The 23,719-nt window shown below is 39.0% G+C and overlaps 1 protein-coding gene across 3 annotated transcripts in view; it reads left to right on the top strand.

Moving 5' to 3' along the window:
• The window catches only part of LOXHD1 (lipoxygenase homology PLAT domains 1), a 2,432,812-nt gene that overhangs the window by 2,269,685 nt on the left and 139,408 nt on the right, over positions 1-23,719 (top strand). For all 3 annotated transcript variants that reach the window (XM_044082024.1, XM_044082018.1, XM_044082011.1), the window contains one exon: positions 2,720-2,905. In XM_044082024.1, the coding sequence (XP_043937959.1) occupies positions 2,720-2,905 (186 nt within the window). The remainder of the gene's footprint in view (positions 1-2,719; positions 2,906-23,719) is intronic.

The raw sequence follows: 23,719 nt of genomic DNA, 5'->3' as shown, positions 1-23,719 counted from the left end.
GTTTTAGAGATCATGTGTGGTTTGCTGATTGTTTTGAAAACATGAACTCCATTATTTATATGTTCAGAGATTAAAAACATTTGACTGGAAAAATTGTAGCATTTATTTCTATGCATTTGTTTACCAGGAGAGTGACTGTGTAGAAGACCCTTTTCAACAGAGACCCATGGAGAAATTCTACTACACATTTTAGCAGCTTGTACACAAATACAATAATAAGTTCAGAAAAGTCAATTTTTTTTAATAAGACCTCCAGGAATACAATTTTACCAGCATACACACAAATACAAAAAAAATTAAGCTCACAAAGGTCCAAGTACGGTGCAAGGAATCCATTCCTACTTTTAATTAGTTGCTCCCTTATTGTACACATATGCACCTCACAGATCCCTGTTTAAAATATCATGTGTAATACTACATTTATAGGCACTACAAATATATCTGAGTGGCAGTATTTGAATATAAGCCAAGCCCATGGATGGTGGTAAAGGCATTAATCCATGATGCTAAGAGTTAGATGTTCTGACAGTGTCCGTTCAGCTGTTTTCCAAAGTTTTTTTTTTGTGTATCTTTTGGAACTGTACCTATTATGTTGACTTTTTAACATTTTAATTTTTTATTAAAATCAATGCTATTTGCTTTGCAGAAGTTGCTATCAGTAAGCATCATGCTTATTGTCTCTTAACTGATGTAATGGCTCACAGCAAGTTTCCCCGTTCATTCACTGTCATCAATGTAAATACTAAAAATGAACATAAAAGACATAAAGTGATTCTGTCATTAATATTCAAGGTTAGAATTGCTTAGAAATTCAAAAAGGGCACATAAAAGCAAATTAATGGAGCACTGAGAATCCATAACATTCACTGTAAGTGCACTCACTCAGAATCCATAACATTCACTGTAAGTGCACTAACTCAGAATCCATAACATTCACTGTAAGTGTACTATGTTAATTGCAATCCATTGTCCTCCTACCTCCCAAAGATGTGCTGTGGTTGAAAGAGGGATCTTACATTCCTCAAATTTCTCAGTAGGTGTGTGTGTGTGTGTGTGTGTGTGTGTGTGTGTGTGTGTGTGTGTGTGTGTGTGTGTGTGTGTGTGCGTGTGTGTGTGTGTGTGTATGCGTGTGTGTGTATATGTGTGTGTGTGTGTGTGTATATATATATATATATATATATATATATATATATATATATATATATGTGTGTGTGTGTGTGTGTGCGTGTATGCATGCATGCACACTCTAGTGCATGACTGACTGATGGGGTGGGGTCTGGATCGTCATCATTCTAAATAAGGATGAAAGTATGGAAGTCATCCTTTAGTAATTAAATATCGACACATCTTGTATCCATCAGGTCAACACCCTCCCTCACATCTTTCAAAAGCACTCTGAAAGACTTTCTAGCTAAAATCTGGCTCTGTTCTTGTTCAAAACCAGGATAACCTATATCCCTAAATGTTAACAAGTACCATTTCATTGTTTATACTTCGTTACTCTTCCTTCTTCACTTACTTCCTTATTTCTATCAAATTCTCTTCCCTGACTTTCTCTATAAATATAGACTAACTTTCCTTTAATTTCTCTACAAACTATCTAAAATTTCTCTAAATATTAAATGGTCGTCATATAACTTGCATTGATCATTAACCAATATTTTTATATTATGTCTAATTTATTATAATTATTTAAACTGCAGAGGTTTTTGTTTTATTTTGGAAAATTGGAAAATTATTGTGATTAAAATGTTTTGTAATAATTTAGAGCTTTTCTTCCCGGGCCTCTGTTGAAAATGGGCTTCTACCCAGTTGGAGTCTCCCAGTAATAAAATGTCAATAAATAAATAAGTAGATAAATATGGTAGTTTATTTTACTGTTCAGTTTGTATAATGATTCTCCTTTCCTCTGCTGCTTTTTGCAAAAGCCACTTTCTGGATGTCACTGACTAGATTAAGATTACCATCATAAAAAAATAAATAAAAAAAAAAAACAATAATTTCTTAATTAACTTGCTGCCTTTTGTTGACATGTCTCAGCATACTTTTATTTACTTGCATTAGTTGTCATCTCAATGTGTTTTTTGTATTTTGCATGTGTTTCTACAATAAGTAGTAGTCAGTGTTGTCTGTCATTGCTGTATTTATCTTAGGACCAACCCAGTTTTCAAAAGTGCAGCAGTCCACAGTTATTTAACCATCACTGAGATTCAGATAAATATTGAGTTTTGTTAATATCTTCAGAGATAGACTGGTGTCCCATCCAGAATTAGTTTCATACCCAAACCTTACTGACCGATGCAGTGGGCTCCTGCTTCCCCATGCTGCCCCTAAATAGGATGAAGTGGGTACTGGAAATCTGCAGGCAGCCAGCTGAATCTTGAACAAGTTAATTATCTAGCATTTTAATGCTCCATGCATGTGCTTATTATTCTGTGCTATTTCTCTTTCATTTGCTGTGAAACATTTTGCATACATCTATCCATTTTATGATAGCCCATTTGTATCTCTTCTATAAAATGGCAGGGATGCTAAGGCTTTGAAGCAACATTCTGAACAGGGGGGAGTTTATCACACAACATGCAAACATACACGTATGCACACACATATTCCACAGTGAAAATTTGAAGTGTATGAAACGTATGTGCTTACCACACCTGTTGAATATTTATTTCTTTATCAAAAGAAAATGTATTGATCTGATTTATTCTGGCTTTAGGGGCTGGAACTGATGCCAACGTATTCCTCGTCGTTTTTGGAGAGAATGGTGACACTGGAACCCTGCCTCTGAAGGAATCCAACTTTACTAACAAGTTTGAGAGGAACCAGATGGATGTCTTTATATTCTCAGACATGTTGAGTCTGGGTGATCTCTGCAGAGTGCGTGTGTGGCATGACAATAAAGGTAAGACGTTGTGTATAACAAAGCAGCAGTGACAGATGTTATCGACTTCTAATTCTAATGTCATTCAAATGACTGCTCCCTGGTACGACAGCTGTGATGTAGTATATCCAGTTGCTTCATTTGCATTTAGCATCTTTAGCATGAATCCTATGTGTATAAAATGCAAACGTTATGTCAGTTTGGGTGTTTGTAGTGATACTGAAGATTAAATTTACTTCAACCTACACCTGACCTTCATATATCAAAGTTTTCTGAGTATCAGACTGCTGAAAATGTTTTTTTTTTTTTTTTTTTGGTGGGGGTGGGCAGGGCTTACCTCCTACACAAACAGTCTGCTTCATCTCTAAATATTTAACTTCCATGTGGCATTACCAAGTACTTTGTTGGTGGATGGCAGTCAGTTTCTCTGCAGGATATATAGTGAACTAGTTGAATCTTAATACACATAGAGGACCCTGTGTAATGACATCTTATGTTGTGTCAGTTGTTCCCCAAGACCAAAGAGCAGAAGCAAAGGCCAGTGGGAATGAATTTGGTACTACTCAGTACATTCTGCCTGTCTTCAGAATGATATCAATACAAATTGGTACGTTCCGCCTTTCCCCTGGATGACATCACTACTACTCCATACATTCTGCTTGTCTCATAAATAACATCACTACTACTCCATACATTCTGCTTGTCTCATAAATGACATCAATACTTCTTAGTACATTCTGCTTGTACCCTGAATGACACCTTCAGTGTATTCATTTTCCTTCCATGTCTGTAGTGGTAGGTGATACTGGTCAGAATAATCAGTTAATTGATGGAGAATGTTGGCATAGCTTTGAGAAAGATCACCCATGGTACTTTTGCAGTAAAGTGATATCAGTTAGTGAGAATGAAAATAAATAAAAATGGATGAGATCGTTCATAGGGAGGGTGGCCTAATGGTAAAGGTGTTTGTCTTACAAACACAAGGTACAGGGTTTGAATCTCACAGGGGATAACTGGCTAGGCTTAAAATGGCTCGCAAGGGCAGTTAGCCTAGTACTAGCCTATGAACCTATGAATGGAGTACTATTATTTATATGGGAGGTTGGCATAATGGTTAAGGTGTTTACGTTGCAGACACAAGGTACAGGGTTTGATTCTCAAATGGGGTAATTGGCTAGGCTTAAAATTGCCCACAAGGGCAATTAGCCTAGTACTAATCCAAGAACCATGAACCATAAAACAAAAGGAAAGTCATCCTAAAGAGAAGTAGGGCACCAGGAAGGAATGTCTGACTGAATGATACTCTCAGAAATATTTTACAGTTATGTAAGGAAACTAAGGACCATCCATTTACTCTTGTCATGAAAATTAAAAGTGGAAGATGAATGAACCTTATTTGTTGAGAAACTGAAACCGAACTCAAAGCGTAAAGCCACATATTGCAGAACCAAAGCTGGATGACTTTACTGTGAAATTAGCTTTTTATCATTTAGTCACTGGGAGGGAAGTCAGTCAATTAGTATTCATAAATTTTTGCATTGATTACTTTTGAGCAGTTTGTAAAGACTTGGATGATATCATCAGAAACTCCTGGCACTATTGCAGTTACATGAACTGTTGTGAGCTTCAGCAATATTAAAGGTATTTGACTGGACCCTGACAGGTAAGACTGCAGAAAAATTGAAGGTAACTATCAAGGGGGGCAGATGTTATGCTGGGCAAGAATGAGAAATTAAGGATGTGAGAGCCAAAACAGAGCCAACAAAATCAGACTCTGTTGTTTGCTGGGATCAGGATCGAAGATGTTGAATCAAGGATAAAGGCAGAAAAGCATAAAGCAGGCTGCTTGACAAAGGGTATAAAACCTATCGATGCTGTAGCTCTGAGAAATGAGAAGGGAGAAAATGAATTCTAGTCCTTTTTTAGTGGTTGAAGAACCAGATAAATCCAGCACAAAGACTCCCAGAGACAGAAGATTTGATTGACTGTCTTGAAAGACAAATCAAATGACATAGATTGACTCTGGTAAATCTGCCTCACATCCAGGAGCCCTGTGTATCAGTAAAAGAGAGGTCACAGGATGAACAAGCGCAAAAACCACAACAGAGATGCAAGGAGATAGCTGTCCCCAGTGTTAATGGAGAGAACAGACTTCAATTCCTTCTTATTTGAAAAATAAAAACATAGCAATGTTAAGCAACAGTAATAAATCATCCAAAACTTGCAGATATTAATTCCTCTACTATGAAGATACCGAAAAAACAAATTCAAACAGGCTTAGTCACTGGAATAACGCAGCTTTAATTCATGATAAGCACTTTCATCCACCAACTGGACTTCATCAGGTGAATTTTTTTTCAGTAATAGCTTTAACCAATGGAGAACAAATATATACATAAAAAGCACAAAGCATAATAAATCATGATTGACAACCTCATACATAAAAATGATCCTAGCCTACAACTTAAAGCTAGCCTGATGTAACACGTCATTTTTTGCAATCCAAAATTAAAATAAACAGAAAGAGTACTAACAAAACAATGTTAAAAAAAACTGAAGTGCATAACTAGTAATTAACTCCTAGTCTGTCTCCAGGCAGGAACAAGGTGTCATAAAACTCCCTTCATTAAAAGCTATTTAGCACCAAGGTTATGTATGAGGTTGTTAGTCATGATTTATGATCCTTTGTGCATTTTATATATATATATGATGACATGATCGACAAGCCACGATGCTTTGCCAGAGATGGCCTGCACCTGTCGCTCCTGGGATTCCGGATACTGGCTAAGGCTCTAGCCACCCCTATAGTGCCTTTTTTAGGCATGGTTCAAATGACAAATTCACCACCCTAACAGGTGCAGGCAAGAAGAATCTGAGGGTATTGCTACTCAATGCTAGAAGTTTAAACCTCAAAATGCACTCTCTCGAGGCACTCCTTAAAATGGAGAACATCGACATCTGTGCAGTGACAGAGACCTGGTTCAAGGCTCCAGAAAGTACCCCTGCATTACCAGGCTATAATACCACACCTTTCAGCCACCTAACCTGGACTGAAACACTAAAGGCGGAGGTGTGTCCTTATTCATTAAGGATATCCACACCTCCAGGCTAGTTGCTCAGCATAATGCATCCAAGATTATCCAAGTGCAACTAACTCTGGGCAAGACCGCAATCCAAATTGTAGCTTGCTACAGATCCCCCACCATGCCCCAGGATTCCCACTCCTCATTTCTTAATACACTGGAAAATATTAGGGTACAACCTAACACCCTAATAATGGGCGATTTCAACTACCCTACCATTAACTAGGAAAATTACTCGTGTACCAACTCTTGTGCTCAACGTTTTCTGGAATTCATAAATTCCAATGCCATGGATCAACTTATCCACATTCCCACCAGGGGCAGCAATATCCTAGACCTGGCTATTACCAACATGGGCAACCAGTGCTCCACACCAGAGGTCAGTTCCTCGTTGGTCAGATCCGACCATAAGCTAATCACCCTAGACATCCACATCCCTCCCCCACCCCCCATTAGGGAAACCACACTAAAAAATTTCTCCAAAGCCAACTTCACACTTCTTAAGACAGAAGTGGCAAACTTCACGACACCCATGCTGATGGACAATAGAGGTATGACTGCTGAATCCTACACAAATGCACTTTATAAGCACTTACATGAGTGCATGGATCGTGCAATCCCTAACAGAACCAAGATGCTATCCTGCAAAAAAAGGAAGCCAATCTGGTGGTCCCCTGCCATAAACAAACTCTACAACAGAAGAAAGAAACTGTTGCAAAAAAGAGTAAAATCCCATGATTGGAGAAACTCCCTGGTCAGCTTCAGTAAGAAGCTGAGATCCCTCATAAAATCCTCCAAAGCTAGTTATGAAAACAAAATCGCCACTGACTCTAAAGACAACCACAAAGCATTCTATAGCTATGTCAAGAATCTCAATGGCAACACTCAGATCTGCTCTGAGTTACAGCACAATGGCACTAAATATACAGAACCAATGGATATTGCCAACATCCTGGCAGATAGGTTCAGTGCTAACTTTACCCCTCTGTAATCCCCTAAAGGACCCTTCTCTATACCAGAAGAATGCAAAGTTCCTGTAATCACGGCTGCACAGGTAAAAAACACACTATCCAAAGCCAAGAACTCAGCATCCATGGGACCTGACGACATCCCAGGCTGTGTTCTACATGAACTACAGAACGAACTGGCACCCCACCTAAGTACCATGTTCAGTCATAGCCTCACCTCAGACTACGTGCCCACTGAATGGCGCACAGTGACAGTTATCCCACTCCACAAAGGGGGAGCCACCACAGACCCCGGAAACTACCACCCAATTAGCCTAACAAGCCTGGTCTGCAAGGCTGTGGAGCATATCATCATGGAACTTATAAACAATGACATTGGTAATCTCCAAACTCAGGACCCCACCCAGTTTGGATTTGTAAAAGGCAGATCATGTCTCCTAAACCTGATAGACTTCTTTGAAGCAGTCACCAAAGCCGTAGATGAGGGTAAGGTGGTTCACACAGCCTATCTAGATCTCGCCAAGGCTTTTGACACCATCCCCCACTCTGGAATTATAGATTAGCTCACTAAACTAGGTATAAATCCCTATGTCACAAGATGGGTTGCCAACTGGCTCACTGACAGAACCCACACTGTGAAAGTAGCAGACTCCAAATCCAGCTTCAGACCAGTGACAAGTGGAGTACCACAGGGTTCAGTCCTGGGTCCTCTCCTGTTTGGTATCTACTTCTCTGAAGTACAAGCCAACACAGAAGGTCTTTGGCTAATGAAGTTCACAGATGACTGCAAACTAGGAGCCATAATCAAAACTCCAAAAGATGTGGACATCCTACAAAAGGGCCTTGCTGAGACAGACGCCTGGTGTCAAAGCCATGGCCTCAAGCAAAATGCCAAAAAGTGCATTGTCATTCCTTTTGGTAAAAACTCAGTACCCATGAACTACCACATAGGTGGTAGTCTACTTAACACCGAAAGTGTGATAAGAGACCTTGGGACACAGGTGGACAGTAGTCTCTCCTTTGATAATTACATCGCCACAGTAGTTAGGAAATCCTTCTATGTGGCACACCTCATCACAAAAAGTTTCTCATCCAGGAAAAAAGAGGTCATTGTTCCCCTCTCCTTGTCACTCATTAGACCCATTATAGAGTACAATGCCCCTTTTGGTATGTACCTCACAAGACATCTACAACAACTGGAAAGGCCACAAAACTACCTCACAAAGAGGATTACCGGCCTCAAAGAGATGCCCTATGCAGACCGTCTCAAAAAACTGCAGCTTTACTTCGTTGCATATCGCCTACTCAGAGGCGATCTCTGCCTTACACACAAAGCTATGTCAAACCCAGAGCTTTTAGACATGCTCCACTTAAAGAAATCCCAATCCCTATGAGCTACACGCTCTAGGGACCTAAACCTCGTCACCACAATAAACAGAACATGCTGGAGGGATAGATTCCTATCCCAGAGACTTCCCATACTCTGGAACAAACTACCTATCTATATCAAAAAAAAGCTCCTCATTAGCACTGTTCAAGAAAAATCTTGATGACTGGATGGGAGATAGGAAATTCACCCCGGGAATCACTTCTGTGGCTCTGCTCGACAGTGGCACAGGAAGATCATTTTCTTGGGTGGCAAAAGCCAGGGTACCTTTGGCTAGGCTTATATAGGCCCTAGGGCCAATAGCCTAGTACCTACCTATGAACCTATGAACCTATATATATATATATATATATATATATATATATATATATATACATATATATATATATATATATATATATATATATATATATATATATATATAAAATCATTAGCGGACAGGAGTTCCTCTGTGGTGACCCCTAACCGAGAAAAGCTGAAAAGACAAACAAATATATATATATATATATATATATATATATATATATATATATATAAACACTTGTTTTGTATAGATTATTTGCAGAAGAAAACAAAGGAAAATTGGAAAGCCTCCATTTATAGTGGCAAGTATAGAGAACTCCTGTAACAGCTACATCTTCATTAAAGATTTGATGCATAAACAGCTAAAGAGAGGTGAACTTAAAGCAAAAGATAAAAGACTAATAAATGGAACTCAAATACAGTGGGTACACTTGTTTTGCAAAATCCACAGAAAAAAAGTGGGAGATACAGAGAAATGTAGGCTCTGTTATACAAAACTAGAACCAGCTGCATATTGTGTTGCTGGTTGTCATATGCTTACATCTGAAGGTCTGTATACTGAAAGGCACAATAACAAGGCATGACTGTTACACTGGAGACTGCAGAAACACAAGTAGCAGAGAAGCACAAAAACATGAACTACAAATAATTACTTAAAACCAAGAATTACTCAGCTACTCCTATCCACCCCGGACTTTCTATGATTCCACTGAGGCCAATCGTGCAACCTAAAGGCATCCAGGTGGACTTGACTGTTAATGTTCCAGGGCTTTTTTTCAGACAGTACGTGCTGGTACAGCATAATGGCACCTCTGCTGCCCTGTTTCTTAAAAAAAAAAAAAAAACTTTCTTTTTAAGGGTGTTCTTCTTTAAGAATGCCCTTTGCACCAAATCGCACAGACGCAGAAGACCTTCTGCATCAGTGCGATGTGCTACCAATCATTTGCATCTTCCTGGTCTGCGCATGCGGAATTTGGATTCCTGAAGATGTTTGGACCGTGGACTGTGACCGGACAAGTGAGTGGTAGGTATGCGTGTGTGTTTAAGAGGAGTGTGTGTGTGCGTGTGTGCAAGAAATAGGTAGGTGGGTGTGTGGGTGTGTGCATGTATAAGAAGTAGGTAGGTTTGTGTGTGTGTGTGTGTGTGTGTGTGTTTGTGTATAAGAAGTAGGTAGGTCTGTGTGTGTGTTTGTGTGTGTGTGAGTGAAATGTCCAGATTTTCACAGAATGTCAAGATTTTAGTCTCACATCCGTGGTCTGTTTCTTATAAAACTGTATTTTTCTGGCAATCCCTGGCAAATCATTAAGGATTAAGACAGCAAATAATGGCAGACGTGAGTTTTAGACTTCATATCCTTCAGAAAGTTCATACTAATACAAAACATGTTGTTCTTTCAACTTTCTAAGTTTGTAAGAGCAATATTTAGAAGGTGACCCTATTTTTGGAAATTTGTTCCCCCATAATGTGTGTCTTTGTCCAGATTTCTTCCGCTAAAAGGTTGAGAGATATGGGGGAGGGTCTAAGAGGGAAGTAGGGGTGTGTGTGTGTAATACCTCTCAACTGTACAGATTTTCACAGAATGTCCAGATTTTTGCCTTAAATTTTTGATCTGTGCCTCATAAAAATTGTCTTTTTTTTGAGAAATCACCAGGATGATCTAAGGATTAAAGTTACTAACTAATGGCATGCATTTGAGTTTAGTTTCAGACTTCATATCTTTTAGAAAATGTATTCTAATATAAATCCTATTATTCTAGCAACTTTCTGAATTTACAAGAGCAATATTTAAAATGTGTCCCTAGTTTTGGGCCTTTGTCCCCCTCATTATGACAGGCTTTGCCCAGACTTCTTGTGCTAAGAGGTTGAGAGGTATGGTGTGTGTGTGTGTGTGTGTGTGTGTGTGTGTGTGTGTGTAAGAGAGAGGTAGCATACACCACAACTGCTCAAGTTTTTGCAGAATGTCCAGATTTTTGCTACATATTTTTGTTTTTTCCTCATAAAAAGATTGAAGTTGCTAAATAATGACAGATATTTGAGGTTTAGACTTCATATCCTTTAGAAAAATGCATACAAACACAAATCCTGTTATTCTAGCAATTTTCTAAGTTCATGAGAGAAATATTTATAATCTGTTCCTATTTATTTTAGACTTTGTCCATATTTCTTGCATTAAAAGGTTGAGGTGTGTGTGTGAGATAGTGAAATACCCTAGTTAGGGTTAGCAGGTGGTTAGCAATTTGCTTAGGCTCAAGCCTTGTACCTTAGCTACAGGAAACAAGAACCTGAATCCTCTACCCAAAATATGCAACTGTTTTGCTTAGCAAATGGTATCAGTGTTGTGTGTTTAGCATCTTAAGCAGTGTTAATATCAGGTAGCATACTTTTGTTTTGATGCAGAAGGCTGTGGGTTCTATTCATACAGCATGTAGATGGATTGCTGATACTGTGTTGGATTTTAAGAGGGTTGGGTGCTGCAGTCCTGAGAATGTCCTCCTTTGGATAAGATGTTTAGTAACCATGAACTTGTTTTAGTTTGCCATCCATTCCCTATTGCAATATTACCAGCTTATCATTTTTAATGTAACATAGACAATTTATTCTTCAAGGGCAGCAGGCAGTGAATTTGCAGATGAACTACTTAAATATATATATTTTTTTGCTAGCAGCAACCTTTTCATTAGTTACAGTCAGATCTCTTTAATGTAGAATTATTCAGATGACTTTTACTTCTGCAGAGACTGTGCATATTGACTGATATTGGTGGGTTGTAATGACAGAATCTTGAGTGGCCTTTTATGGTTGAAATGTTCTGAATCAGGCAGTTATGGCATTATTGGTTCATATGTATTGTTTCTTTGCTTACTAGCTATAAATTTAAAACATGCTATAACAGTGGTGGTGTATTATACAAGGGATATAATTTAATTATTATATATTATAATTTAATACAATCAGGAAGGTGAATCAAAGAAATTTTGCATGGTCCTAAAAATGTGTGCAAGGGGTCTATGATTTCAAACAGCCCAAAGGTAACTTTATCTGCCATTGGCCAGATGCATTTTCTTTGAATGTGGGTTTCAATGCTGTTTCAATGAATGTGAGTTTCAAAGTCAATGAAGTTTTAATGCTAAGTCTGTTTTCATTATGAGACTGTATCTATCAGTGTTTGTGCTGGAAAATTTGAGATAAAAGTTTTAAATTATATCAAGATATCTGCAATCATTGTAGAAGTAAAGCAGAAAGTGTTATGCACACTGAGAGTTTTGAACAGTGTTTATGGCAACTGGGGAGAAATAGCCAAATAATGGGACACTGGAATGGCTACATGGGGGTAGGGGCTGAGGTGGGGGGGTTGACCCAAATGCAACATATGCGTACCACCACCTGTTTGTTTACAAAAATAATCCTGGGAAGTTCCGTTATGCCCTGCCCACCATCCCCCATAAGATATCTTGGTTTCACCAGAAGAGCAGGCATGATGACCTATCACTCTGCCTCTGTGGTGGTTTAGCCAATGTCTCCACCCTAATCCCTCTTTGGACTACACCTCCCTTCCCCACACATTCCTGCCTGCACAAGGGAACATGTGAGAAATACCCTTGAGATTGCACTCGGCCCAGGATTGTTATGCCCCACCCAACTCTACTACTCCATCAGTAACCTGAGCCACTAACTAAACCTGGTTGGCTAGGCCATAGTCAGGGCTTTATCCCCATACAACACTAGGCAACTAGAAAACAGTATTAATTACTGAAATAGTTGCACCTAGTAACTGCAGTGTCCTGTGTACTATGAGACATAAAGCTATAAAATACCAGATGTAAACAGAAAGTAGAACAATGTGGGATTAGGATAACCAGAGAGAGATGTTCTTCATTCTCAGGCTCTAACTCCCCTCTCTCTCACTCACTCTGGCTGCTGAAAGGCTGCACCCTTTTTGGAAGGAAATATATCAGCAACCAGAGTAAGATAAATCTTCGGTATTTCCTGCTGCCTCAAGTAGAAACATGTTTCTGGCTCCTGAGGAACAGCAGTCAATCAAAAGTTTCTTACCTAACAGATAAAACCACTTTTTGCAGACTCCTTCCTCTCCATACCTCTCAACCTCTTAGTGCAAGAAGTATGGACAAAGCCTGACACAATCGGGGGGCAAAGGCTCAAAAATAGGGACAGATTTTAAATATTACTCATAAACTTAGAAAGTTGCTAGAGTAACAGGGTTGAGTTAATATGCATTTTCTGAAGGATTTGAAATCTGAAACTCAAATGTATGTCATTATTTACTGACTTCAATACTCAGATCATCCCGGAGATGTGCTTAAAAAGCACAAATGTTATGAGGAATAGACTGAAAATATGAGGGAATAATCTGGACATTCTGCAAAATTCTGTACATTTGAGAGGTTTGTTTTTAATGAATATTTGTTTTACTATTTCTCATCTACCTCAGTATTAAGAATACCAGCTTCTTTCAGGGATTGTATTTGCTTCTGCTCTGTTTACTTGGCTTATTTTTCAATTTTATGTGGAAAACTTGTGATTTCATAGAATTTTTAAGTATATTGGCTGTGCTTTTACAGTCTGAATTTTTTTCCCAGCTGGTACTGTTTTTTATCAGAATTACAATGTTTTATCGTTTCTGAGGTAATAAACAATTGGAATGTGTGCTTTTCCTGACTTTTACTGTATTTATCAGAAATAGCATCTTTTCTCATTTCTGGGATAATAAATGTTCTGTCTGGTCTGGTGACACAATTGTTGGTGTACTCCTTATGTTTACTAGCATGGGGAAGGAAAGTGTGCTTGGTGCTTACTACTGAGTATTTAATTCTCCCAGTGTTACTGAGCTTACTGTCCCAGTAATCATTTTTTTTCTCTGGCTAAAGCATGGATAATATTCCTGGCCCTGCCTCTTCCACTCTGCTTGAACCTAAAAAGAAAATAATAGGTACAATTATTGCCTCAGCCTATGGTAGTGACTCTGGCATGGCCCAAGACAGTTCCAGAGACACTTACCAATTGCCTTGACTCTCTGTGGTGTAACTTTAATGACTACTATGGACCCCAGGTTAGACCTCAAGGGCTGTTACAGTATATGTTACAGGTATGAAAGAACCAAACACTTTAGATGCATGAGTTGTCCGGGGAAGAGGCCTCTTACTAGGGACAGTAGGCTGTCCCCTGACCATTCTCCCAGTAGAGATATTCCCTGAAAAAAGTAACAAAAACTTAATTACAGGGCAGATGCTCATGTTGTTTCTGTATATAAGTCCGATGTTATAGCTTCAGCTAAGAGTGTTTTTCAATGTCAATTCTGAGGGCTGTTTGCCTTTTCACAGTTCTAGTGTAGGTATTGTTTGAGAATATTACGTGTTTTCAGAGGATTGGGATTCTGACAAGAGACGGGGAGACTCTCTTCAGGAATCCATCACCCAGAACTTGGACACTTCAGGCAGCAAACCTGAAGTTAATTCTAGACACATTTTATTCCTTTGCTGAGACTGTTGATAGAGTCAGAGATGTTTTTTGCTTGAGAGAAAACATGGGCACCCCCAGAACTGGACAGATTTTATGATCTATTAGAGACCCTAACTTATTTGCAGCAGTACAAAGAAACCTGGTAAGTAGTATAGGATCTCTCCAGATAACAAATGTTTTCATTCTCAACTGTCAGATGACCCTGCTGCAGTACGTCCAGCAGCAAAGGCTAAAAGGAAATATTTGGCTTCCTCTAACCCAGTACGTACCCTCTGATAATTAGAGCAAGTGTTTAGACAAACAAGGTAAGAGACTGTTTATGTCTTCTAGGGTAGCCTTTAGGATCCTGAATTATTATTTGTGTTAAAATGTGCTTATAGTTTGGAAGAATTTGCTGCTTTGTTGTCTCCAGAAGGCAGATTATATTTGAATCAGATTGTTTATAACTTGACTCATATTTTTAAACATGCTCTGAGAAGTGTGTATGACTGTGTTGACACTTTGTCTAGAGCTTCTGCTTTTTCTGTGATGTTGAGATTTGTTCAGTGGCATAATCAAAAATTTTCTGATGATTTGAAGTATGAAATTCTTAATTTTCCACTTAGCTTAGATCTATTTGGCCTGTGGCTACACAGATCCTGAAACATTTGGAGGATAGAGAAAAACTGATGCATGGAGTCTCTATGATTTTTCAGGTACCCAGGTTTTACCCTAAAAAGGCCACTTTCTCAAACCTTTAGTAGGAAGAACAAACAAAACTCCCAGCATAATAACAAGCAGGACACCAAAAGAAAAAGACAGGAGGATAACTCTTCCAATCCAAATAACAGAAGTCAGTTTCCCAAAAAGAGTCAAGCTCCAGCTAATGAATGACTATGCTAGGAATCTGATCCCCTTACCCACACCTCCTGCCATAGTTTCCTACTTTTCTTACACTAATTGATCCTCAATCCATTAGCATGAGGCCAAACGGTTGTGGCTCCTTTCAGGAAAATTCCCCTCATATCCACCAAACCAGACAGACCTGTTTCCACAAGTGCTATAACAAATGGTAGAAGCAGGGGGTCATAGAACCATTACCAACAAATCATACTGGCAAAAGTTTTTATTCCAAGATATTTTTTGCACTAAAGAAGTCACACGGCATCCACATTTTATTTATTGCTTTTGATTGCTGGGAAAGTCTGAATGGGCACAAGTCCCGCTTTCAGCGGCAGCCCTGGGACAAATGCTCCATTATGCGCATTTTTCCTTATTTAGACACTTTGCTTATTTCTGCAGTCTTCTCCCAGATTTTTAGAGTCCTTAACAAAGGTATACAACTTTCTGTCATATCTGGGATTTCACTTAAACCTACAAAAGCCTTGTGTTATACCCTGTCATAAAATTGTCTTTTGGGGTGTCTGGTAGATACACTCAAGCAAAAAGACCTCCTTCCAAAAGAAAATATAATAACTTACCAGTAGATCTTTGAGTTTATCTCAACAGGTTTAGGCTTCTGCAGGAGAATATCTCTGGATTCTAGGCCGCATGGCATCCATGATCCTCATTAAAACACTTGCCAGACTACTCATGAGAAAAATCCATTGGTACCTAAAAGTAATTATTGGACTCCGGAACTACACCCCCTTGAATTTTCAGCTTTCTGTGTTAGGGCTTGTAAGGTGAGAATTGCAGTGGTGAGGGAGATTAAATGGCTCTCAATCCAGGACTCCTTTTTTCTCTTCCAACCTCAGTTCAGTCTGTCCAGACAAACTCTTCAGATTTTCCCCTTGGTGTGTAGTTTCCATGGGAGTAAAAGTGCAAGGTCTGTGGGACTCTTCAGACAGATCAAAGCACATAAACATGAAGGAAATGCTGGTAGTGATTCATGCTTTGAAATCTCCACACCATCTATGTGTTCCAGGCCCTTTACAGGTAATTACAGACTACAGTACAGAGATGTAGTAAACAAGGGTGCACAAGGTCATATCCTCTTTGTCAGTTGGCAGTTATAGCTTAGGAGTTGGCTCTCCAGTATTCTCATTCTTCTACCCTCCTACTTTCTGTCAAGTAAAACATTAGGGCAGAACAGACCCAACAGATCCTGGACAGACCATCACGAGTGCAAACTCAATGCAGGCATGTTCCAGGACTTAATCCAGGTGTGGAGGGCACCTAAAGTAGATCTGTTCACCTCCTTACAAAACAGACAACTAGAAAAATTTTGTTTGAGATATCCTTGCAGCCAAGCATGAAGAACAAATTCTCTGTCATTCCCTTGGTTAGAATTGTTCCTGTTTGCTCTTCCACCCTTTCCAATGATTTCCTAGATACTTCTAAAGATTCAGAAAGTATTACCAAAAATCAATGTGGTGACTACCTTTTGGCCCAGGCAAAACTGGTTCTCCATTCTTATGGAATTGGCTGAGGGCATTTACCACAAGATTCCTCACAGAATCTACCCACGCAGCACAAAGGCAGTTTGATCAATCAACTACAACTGACTGCCTGGTTGATTCAATTTTTAATACCTTTTCATAAGGACATACAGCAGATATTAAAGGAGGCAAGAAAGCTTGCTACTAGAAAGACTTATTTTGGTAAATGGAAGACTTTTTCTAATTGGTGCCTTGCCAATTACTGAGGTCCCCAAAGAGAAGTAGCAGCTCTGGTTCTGAAACATTTGTGTGAACTGCATAAGGTGGCTTGTCATATGCTTCCATCAAGGTGCATCTTGTAGCCAACTCAGCTTGTCTGCCTGAGGATCCCACTTATTTCTTCTATGTTTGCGGTCAAACAGTTTCTGAGAGGAGTGTTGCACAAGAGAGCTGTTCACAAGCAAATTCCACCTCCTTGCAATTTCAGTTTTGTTCTTGAAAAACTGATCTTAACTCCCTTTGAACAAGCCTCTCAGAGTGCCTTGCAATTCATTACTTAGAAAACGGATTTAATTGTTGCCCTGATATCTACAAGGCAAGTATCTGAGTTGCAAGCTCTCATGGTGGATGAACCCTATCTGGTTTTCCACAGGGATAGGGGGATGCCTAACATACTAATCCTTCATTCATACTAAAGGTGCTTCTGAGTTTACCTTGAATCAAACCATCAGTCTCCTAGTTTTCTTCCAAGAGTCACAAAACAAGGAAGAACTGATTCTACAAACATTGGATGTACACAGGCAGCTCAGTTACTACCTTGACAGAATCAAGCCTTTTACAAAGACTAAACATTTGTTTGTTTACTATGATGGGACTAAGAAAGGCCAACCGATATCTAAATAGTCTGTATCTAGATCGTTGTTCTCTGTTATTGTTTTTTTGCGATTACCACAGTGGTATAACTATTCCAGGCAAAGTTAAGGCACATTCTACCAGGGCATTGTCCTCTTTGATTGCATACTTGAAGGGGGTGGACTCTAGAAGTATTCTAGAGGCAGCAACTTGGTCCTGTTTTTTTTTTTTTTTTTTTTTTTTTTGGGGGGAGGGGGGGTCTTTTTTATGTCCAGGAGTTGCTAGTACCATTGCAGAAAACAGAAAATCCCTCAGCACTGAATAAAGTAACCAACATAGAACTCCAAGTAACAAAAAAGCAAAAGGACACGTTGGTCACACACAGCAGGCAACTTTAATCCAAAAATAGTAAGCGCTTTCACGGAATCCTTTCGCTTCATCAGACTAACAGTGAATGCAAAGAACATCACATTTAAAAAGGTTCACTATATCAAATTAACCAATCAACAGTTATGCTAGTAATTAGAGCCCTATTAACACTAAAAAGGCCATAGTTGCAATCTTCTTCTTCTTTCGGCTTTTTCCCGGTTAGGGGTCGCCACAGCGGATCACCTGTCCACTCATGATTGGCAGTGGAGTTTTACAGTGTCGAGTTGCCAGCCCGGTGCCCAACCTTCCACAGAAGGCACACACACGAACACACACACACCTAGGGCCAATTTAGAGTGTCCAATACACCTACAGCATGTCTTTGGGATGTGGGAGGAAACCGGAGCACCCGGAGGAAACCCACGCGACCACAGGGAGGACATGCAGACTCCACACAGAAGGCACTCCAGCCAAGAATCGAACCAGAGAACCTCTTGCTGTGAGGTGGCAATGCTAACCGCTGCATCACCGCGGCCACCCCTAAAAAGGCCATAGTTGCAATACTTAATAGAAAATAGAAAATAACTACATTCATATCAAGTAGGTGAACATATATAACACTTAAATACATTATATGCAAGATGCTTTATAAATAAAAACAATAGCATAAATATAAATTTATATAAAATATTAATGTAAAATCAATCAATTAAGTCACAGTGCAACCATTTATAAAATGAATTTCAATGCTTAAGGACCCTAGCTTTAAGAAGGGTTTAAGGGATACTTTATTATTAAGACCTGGTGGCCTATCAGCTTGAAATTTCAGTATCCATTCCTGTTCTGAGGCTTCAGTATTATTGCTCAGATTACCTCCCTCTTATTAATAGGAACCACCTCAAGCACTAAAAATGTAAACCTATGAGTAGGTCTCTCTTTCTGTACATGTACAGCTAACGCATTGCTCTCTTTCACATTTTTAATGTCACGCATGTGCTCTAGAATCCTGTCTTTTAAATGTCGGTTAGTCTTTCTTATATAAAAGGCAAAACACTGTACACAGTAGCTAAAATAAACCAAATTCTTGGTATAACAGTCAGCATTAAAATGAGCTTCTATTGTAAACCCCTTCTGTGGGTGTAGAAATTGTCTCCCAACATGTATACTAGAACATGCTGTGCATCCCCTACATGTATAGGTGCCAAGTCTGTCCGACTGAATATATTTATGGGTACTTACAGCTTTATAACAAAGTTGTCTTTTAAGAGGTCTTTTATTCTTGAAAGTAAAAGATGGCTGTTCTCACACTACTCCATTTAGTTCCTTCACACTAGAAAGAATGTCCCAATTATTCTTAACAATGTCACACACCACATGTATATTACTTGCATAGGTCAGCGGCAGTCGTAGTACTTCACTATCTGACTCACCCCTCTCCATAGTACCATTAGCCCTAGCACTGCGAGATCCTGTCCCTTCACTACCTTCCTTGTTAGAGTACGGTTTACACCTACCATCCCTTTCTCTTCAGACTACATCAATCTGTCTATCCATCTCATTCTTTCTATATCCTCTTTCCATAAACTCATGTTTAAGGGGCAATAGTGCGCCATGTAGTGTGTAATCATCATTATGTAAATGCATGCACCGAAATATTTGACCTTTCAAAACATTTAATTTAGTATGCCTTGGATGCATACTGCCTTTGTGTAAGACATTATTTTTCTAAAATGTGCAGTCGAAACCCGATTGGGGGCATCTCTAGTAATCTCCACATCAAGAAATTCAATCACTCTATCAGAGTATTTATAAATAAAGTTCAGAAACGGAGTGATGTTATTAAGGTATACTAAAAACTTATTAAGGTGCTCCTCGGTATCATGCCATAGCAAAAAAATATCATCCACAAATCGTTTATACCATACGATAGATTCAGCAAATGCATTATTGGCCAAAACATAGGTAGTTTTCCATTGCACAAGAGATAGGTTGGCATAGCTATTGGCACAGGCAGTACCCATAGCTACACCAATATTCTGTATAAAGTGTTCATAACCAAACATGAAAACATTGTTCTCTAAAATAATTTCTAACAATGCACAAATTAATCTAACCTTACTTGTTTGAACATTCCTTGCATGTAGTAGCTCTCTAATATTCTCTATGCCCCATGCATTGGGAATCACTGTAAATAAGGACTCTATGTCTAAAGTCACCAACCAACAGGGATTCTCTAATACTTCCAAGTATGTCCCTAAATCATTAAGGAAATCCTTAGTATCCTTCAGGACAGTGGTGCATTCGCATAGCACAGGATGTAAATTCCTTTCAACATATATTGAAAGAGGCTCAGTAGCCCACCCCTTGCTAGACACAATAGGACACATAGGGGGGCTAACAAGGTTCTTATGAACCTTGGATAGGTCATACATTACAGGAACCATTGGATATTCTACACTGAAATATTCAGAGTGGCTCTTGAGTCATTCCTGTCACAAATAAATCAAACAGTAAAAACTGTATCTTGTCAATGAACCTATGAACCTATGACTGCCTTTAGAGCAGTATCAGATATCTGACAATATGTATTTGTATCATTAAGAAGGTCCTTCATGTTGCGTACATACATTTCCTTACCTAATATGACAATACCTCCCCCTTTATCATCAGGGCGTACCTCAATACATGTCAGACATTTCAGTTCAATCAATGCTTGTCATTCAGACGTTGACAAGTTACAAAATGCATTATAGTCACTGCTGATAAACCTCTCCCTGAGTTGCCTCTCACATACTTCTATAAACAAATCAATTTCAGAGTTACTGGGAGGAACAAATACACTCGTTTTTTTAAAAAAATACATTGCTCATTAGTAGTCCCTTGAAACATAGTCTATAAGGTAAGAGTTCTTCCAAAAAGTTTAAGTTCTTTGATAGCATTCACTAAGTCAACCTTTTGTGCTGGTACAAAACATAGGCCCCTATTCAACAGAGTTAACTGAGAATCAGTCAGAACATGGGACGAAATATTAAATACTAGACCTGTTTGGCCTTTTTCCAGGTCCTGCCCTGCTCATCGACGCTGTGTGGGCGTCTTGTTTTCCCATTCACAACTCGACTCTTGGACCTCCCTCGTATTGGGAGTGGGCTGTGAAGTAAAAGCCTCAGAACAGGGATAGATACTGAAATTTCAAGCTGATAGGCCACCAGGCCTTAATAATAAAGTATCCCTTAAACCCTTTCTTAAAGTTAGGGCCCTTAAGCATTGAAATTCATTTTATAAATGGTTGTACTGTGACTTAATTGATTGATTGTATATTAATATTTTATATCAATGTATATTTATGCTATAGTTTTTATTTATAAAGCATCTTGCATATAATGTATTTAAATGTTATATATGTTCACCTACTTGGTATGACTGTAGTTATTTTCTATTTTATATTAGGTATTGCAACTATGGCCTTTTTAGTGTTAATAGGGCTCTAATTACTAGCATGACTGTTGATTGGTTAATTTGATATAGTGAACCTTTTTTAAATGTGAAGTTCTTTGCATTCACTGTTAGTCTGATGAAGCAAAAGGATTCCGTGAAAGCGCTTACTATTTTTGGATTAAAGTTGCCTGCTGTGTGTGACCAACATGTCTTTTTGCTTTTTTGTTGCTAGTACCATTCTCCAGGGCCACCTGGACCCTTATCCTTCCTTCTCTCAGATAGGGGAAGCTTTGGAAATCTACCCACTGACTAGTGCACCAGTGAAAATGAAGAACAAAGTACAATTGTTTAAATCCTACTTACTCATAACAGTAGATGTTTGAATTTCTTCACAACTTCAGTAGCTGCACCCACCCAACTTCCACCTTTGTAGATAGTTGAGGTGGGACACAACCTACTTTGTTATGGTTAATATTGTTGTTGTTTGGATGATTTTTATGGTATTATTAATTGTTGGTTGTTGGCTCAGGATGAATCTTCCTTCCTTTCTCGATGCAGTAAAATCTTGAAGATTTACCTCACTCTTGTTGCTGATATACTTCCCTTCAAAATGGGTGGAGGCTATCAACAGCCAAAGTGAGTTGGAGGGAGGAGTTAGAGCTTTGGCAAACTAACTGGGTGTGCCCTTGGCCGGACACTACCCATAGGTTACTGCGACGGTGAAGACATTTGAACATCTACTGTTACAGGGTAAGTAGGACTTACACAACTGTACTTTCCAGCAGTAGTAGGAACAGCTACTACTGTTGGGAAGTAGTAGGAACAACTACTGCTGGAAAATACAGCAGTAGCAGGAACAACTATGATAAAAAAGGATTTCCAAGCAGAGGTGTAACTGGCTCATCTGCATCCTGCACAAGTATCACAAACCAGTGCCCCAACCCCTCATGTCTTCAAGTGCAAGAGCAAAAAAAGCACTTCATTGTATTAAGCCAACTTAATACAGTAAAGTGTTTTTTTTCTACAGTTAGATCCCCCCCCCCCCCCCCAAACAAGCCCTTCCATCAAAGAGCAAACAAAAAAAATCCATTCCTTCTTCTAGCACACCAACCAGGTTGCCAGATGTGTGAAATGTCATCTCAGTCATTCAGGTCACATTTCTGTGCCCTGCCCCAACCCTCCTTCCCCAACATTAATCTATTTTAAAAAAATAGTCTTTTAAGCTGTAGTAAACTGCTTGCTACAAATTTAGAAAACAGTTGCTGCAGTTTATACCATGCCTGCATGGAGCGCTACAGGGCCCATGCCTTGGTCTGTTGGCTAGATGTTTTTTTTTTTTTGGAGAAGGCAGTTTGCCACAATATATTGGGATATGAGTATGTCAGGATGGAAAAAACTGTAATGGGAGGCAAATCTAAAAGAAGTAGCCTGATTATATTATCCCATTTGCCCTCTTAGCTTTGGTAATAGTGAAAGTAGCCTTAGAATGGAAGAAAATATTACCATTGTCTCTGTCCTTACATGAGAAGTTGTTAGGCAGTGTGTCAAGATTGCTGGTATCTGTATCAAAGAGAGAACCGCTGAACAAAACCCATACCTGACCTGACCACGGTGAGAGCCTCAAAATTTCCTAAAACTATGTCCTTGTGTCTGGCCACAAGAGTTTGTTTTGGTCAGTAAGATGACAATGCCAGTTTTACCCTGCTAGGATCAGTGAATCTAAGACCTCTGCTGCATGTTTTATGTCATTTGAAAGAACATTTAGGAAGCCTAAAAATGACTACAACAGCAATTAGTTCTTGATGTTATGTTGTAATTGCTGTCAGTTGTCTATCAGTTTCAGGTCCATATTGCAGAGATTTCTGAAAGTTATTGTGTAAAAATGTCTCATTTTTGTCCCCAGGGAAGATAGTAAGGAACAACTTGGCATGTCAATGAATGATATGCCAGCATTTAGTGTTTTGTTTTCACCATAAGAGACATTCACCATTTAGGAGCTGGCACCAGAAGCTATAGTGACCTGGTCTTTAAGAAAGTCTTTTAATCTGCTCAGATGAAGCTGGAACATTACTGCCAAGGTTTTATTCTATACTTCCTTCTGGAAGTAGATAGCATAAGTTACATAGTTCACTGTCTTTGGAGAAAAGGTAAGGAAATTGAATATTTGTTTCCCAAGGCAGTCCAGAGCCCTCAGCTCCTTTACTGTAGGATAAAGAATTGTAACTATGGGGAGTTTGAGTTTCATTTCAAGGCAGCTACTGCCACTGTGATGTCTGTTATGAGCGTGTCTGTTAATATGACAAACTCCTCAGGAGGCCAACATGTTTTATATACCTTCAGTGAGATGGGGAACACTGCGTGCATTCTCAATATACTACCAATGCAGCTTGATCTGAGACTTTACATACCTCTTTTACAATTGTAGACAAAGGAATATCACTGAAGGCCAATACTTTCTACCCTATACATAGCCCACAAACTCAGTGTGCCACTCAACCACAGCCCATAAGGCATAACAATGTACCTAACACTCTGGTCATAGGAGACTCTATAGTCAGGCAGACTGATGTTCCACTCACTAGGCTAAACAAGGAGAAAGT

The sequence above is a fragment of the Protopterus annectens genome, chromosome 1.part1 (genome assembly GCF_019279795.1).
Source record: "Protopterus annectens isolate FY-2018-M chromosome 1.part1, PAN1.0, whole genome shotgun sequence".
Taxonomy (NCBI): domain Eukaryota; kingdom Metazoa; phylum Chordata; order Ceratodontiformes; family Protopteridae; genus Protopterus; species Protopterus annectens.
The sequence above is the reverse complement of the archived record's forward strand: the minus strand, read 5'-3'. Positions and strand labels throughout refer to the sequence as shown.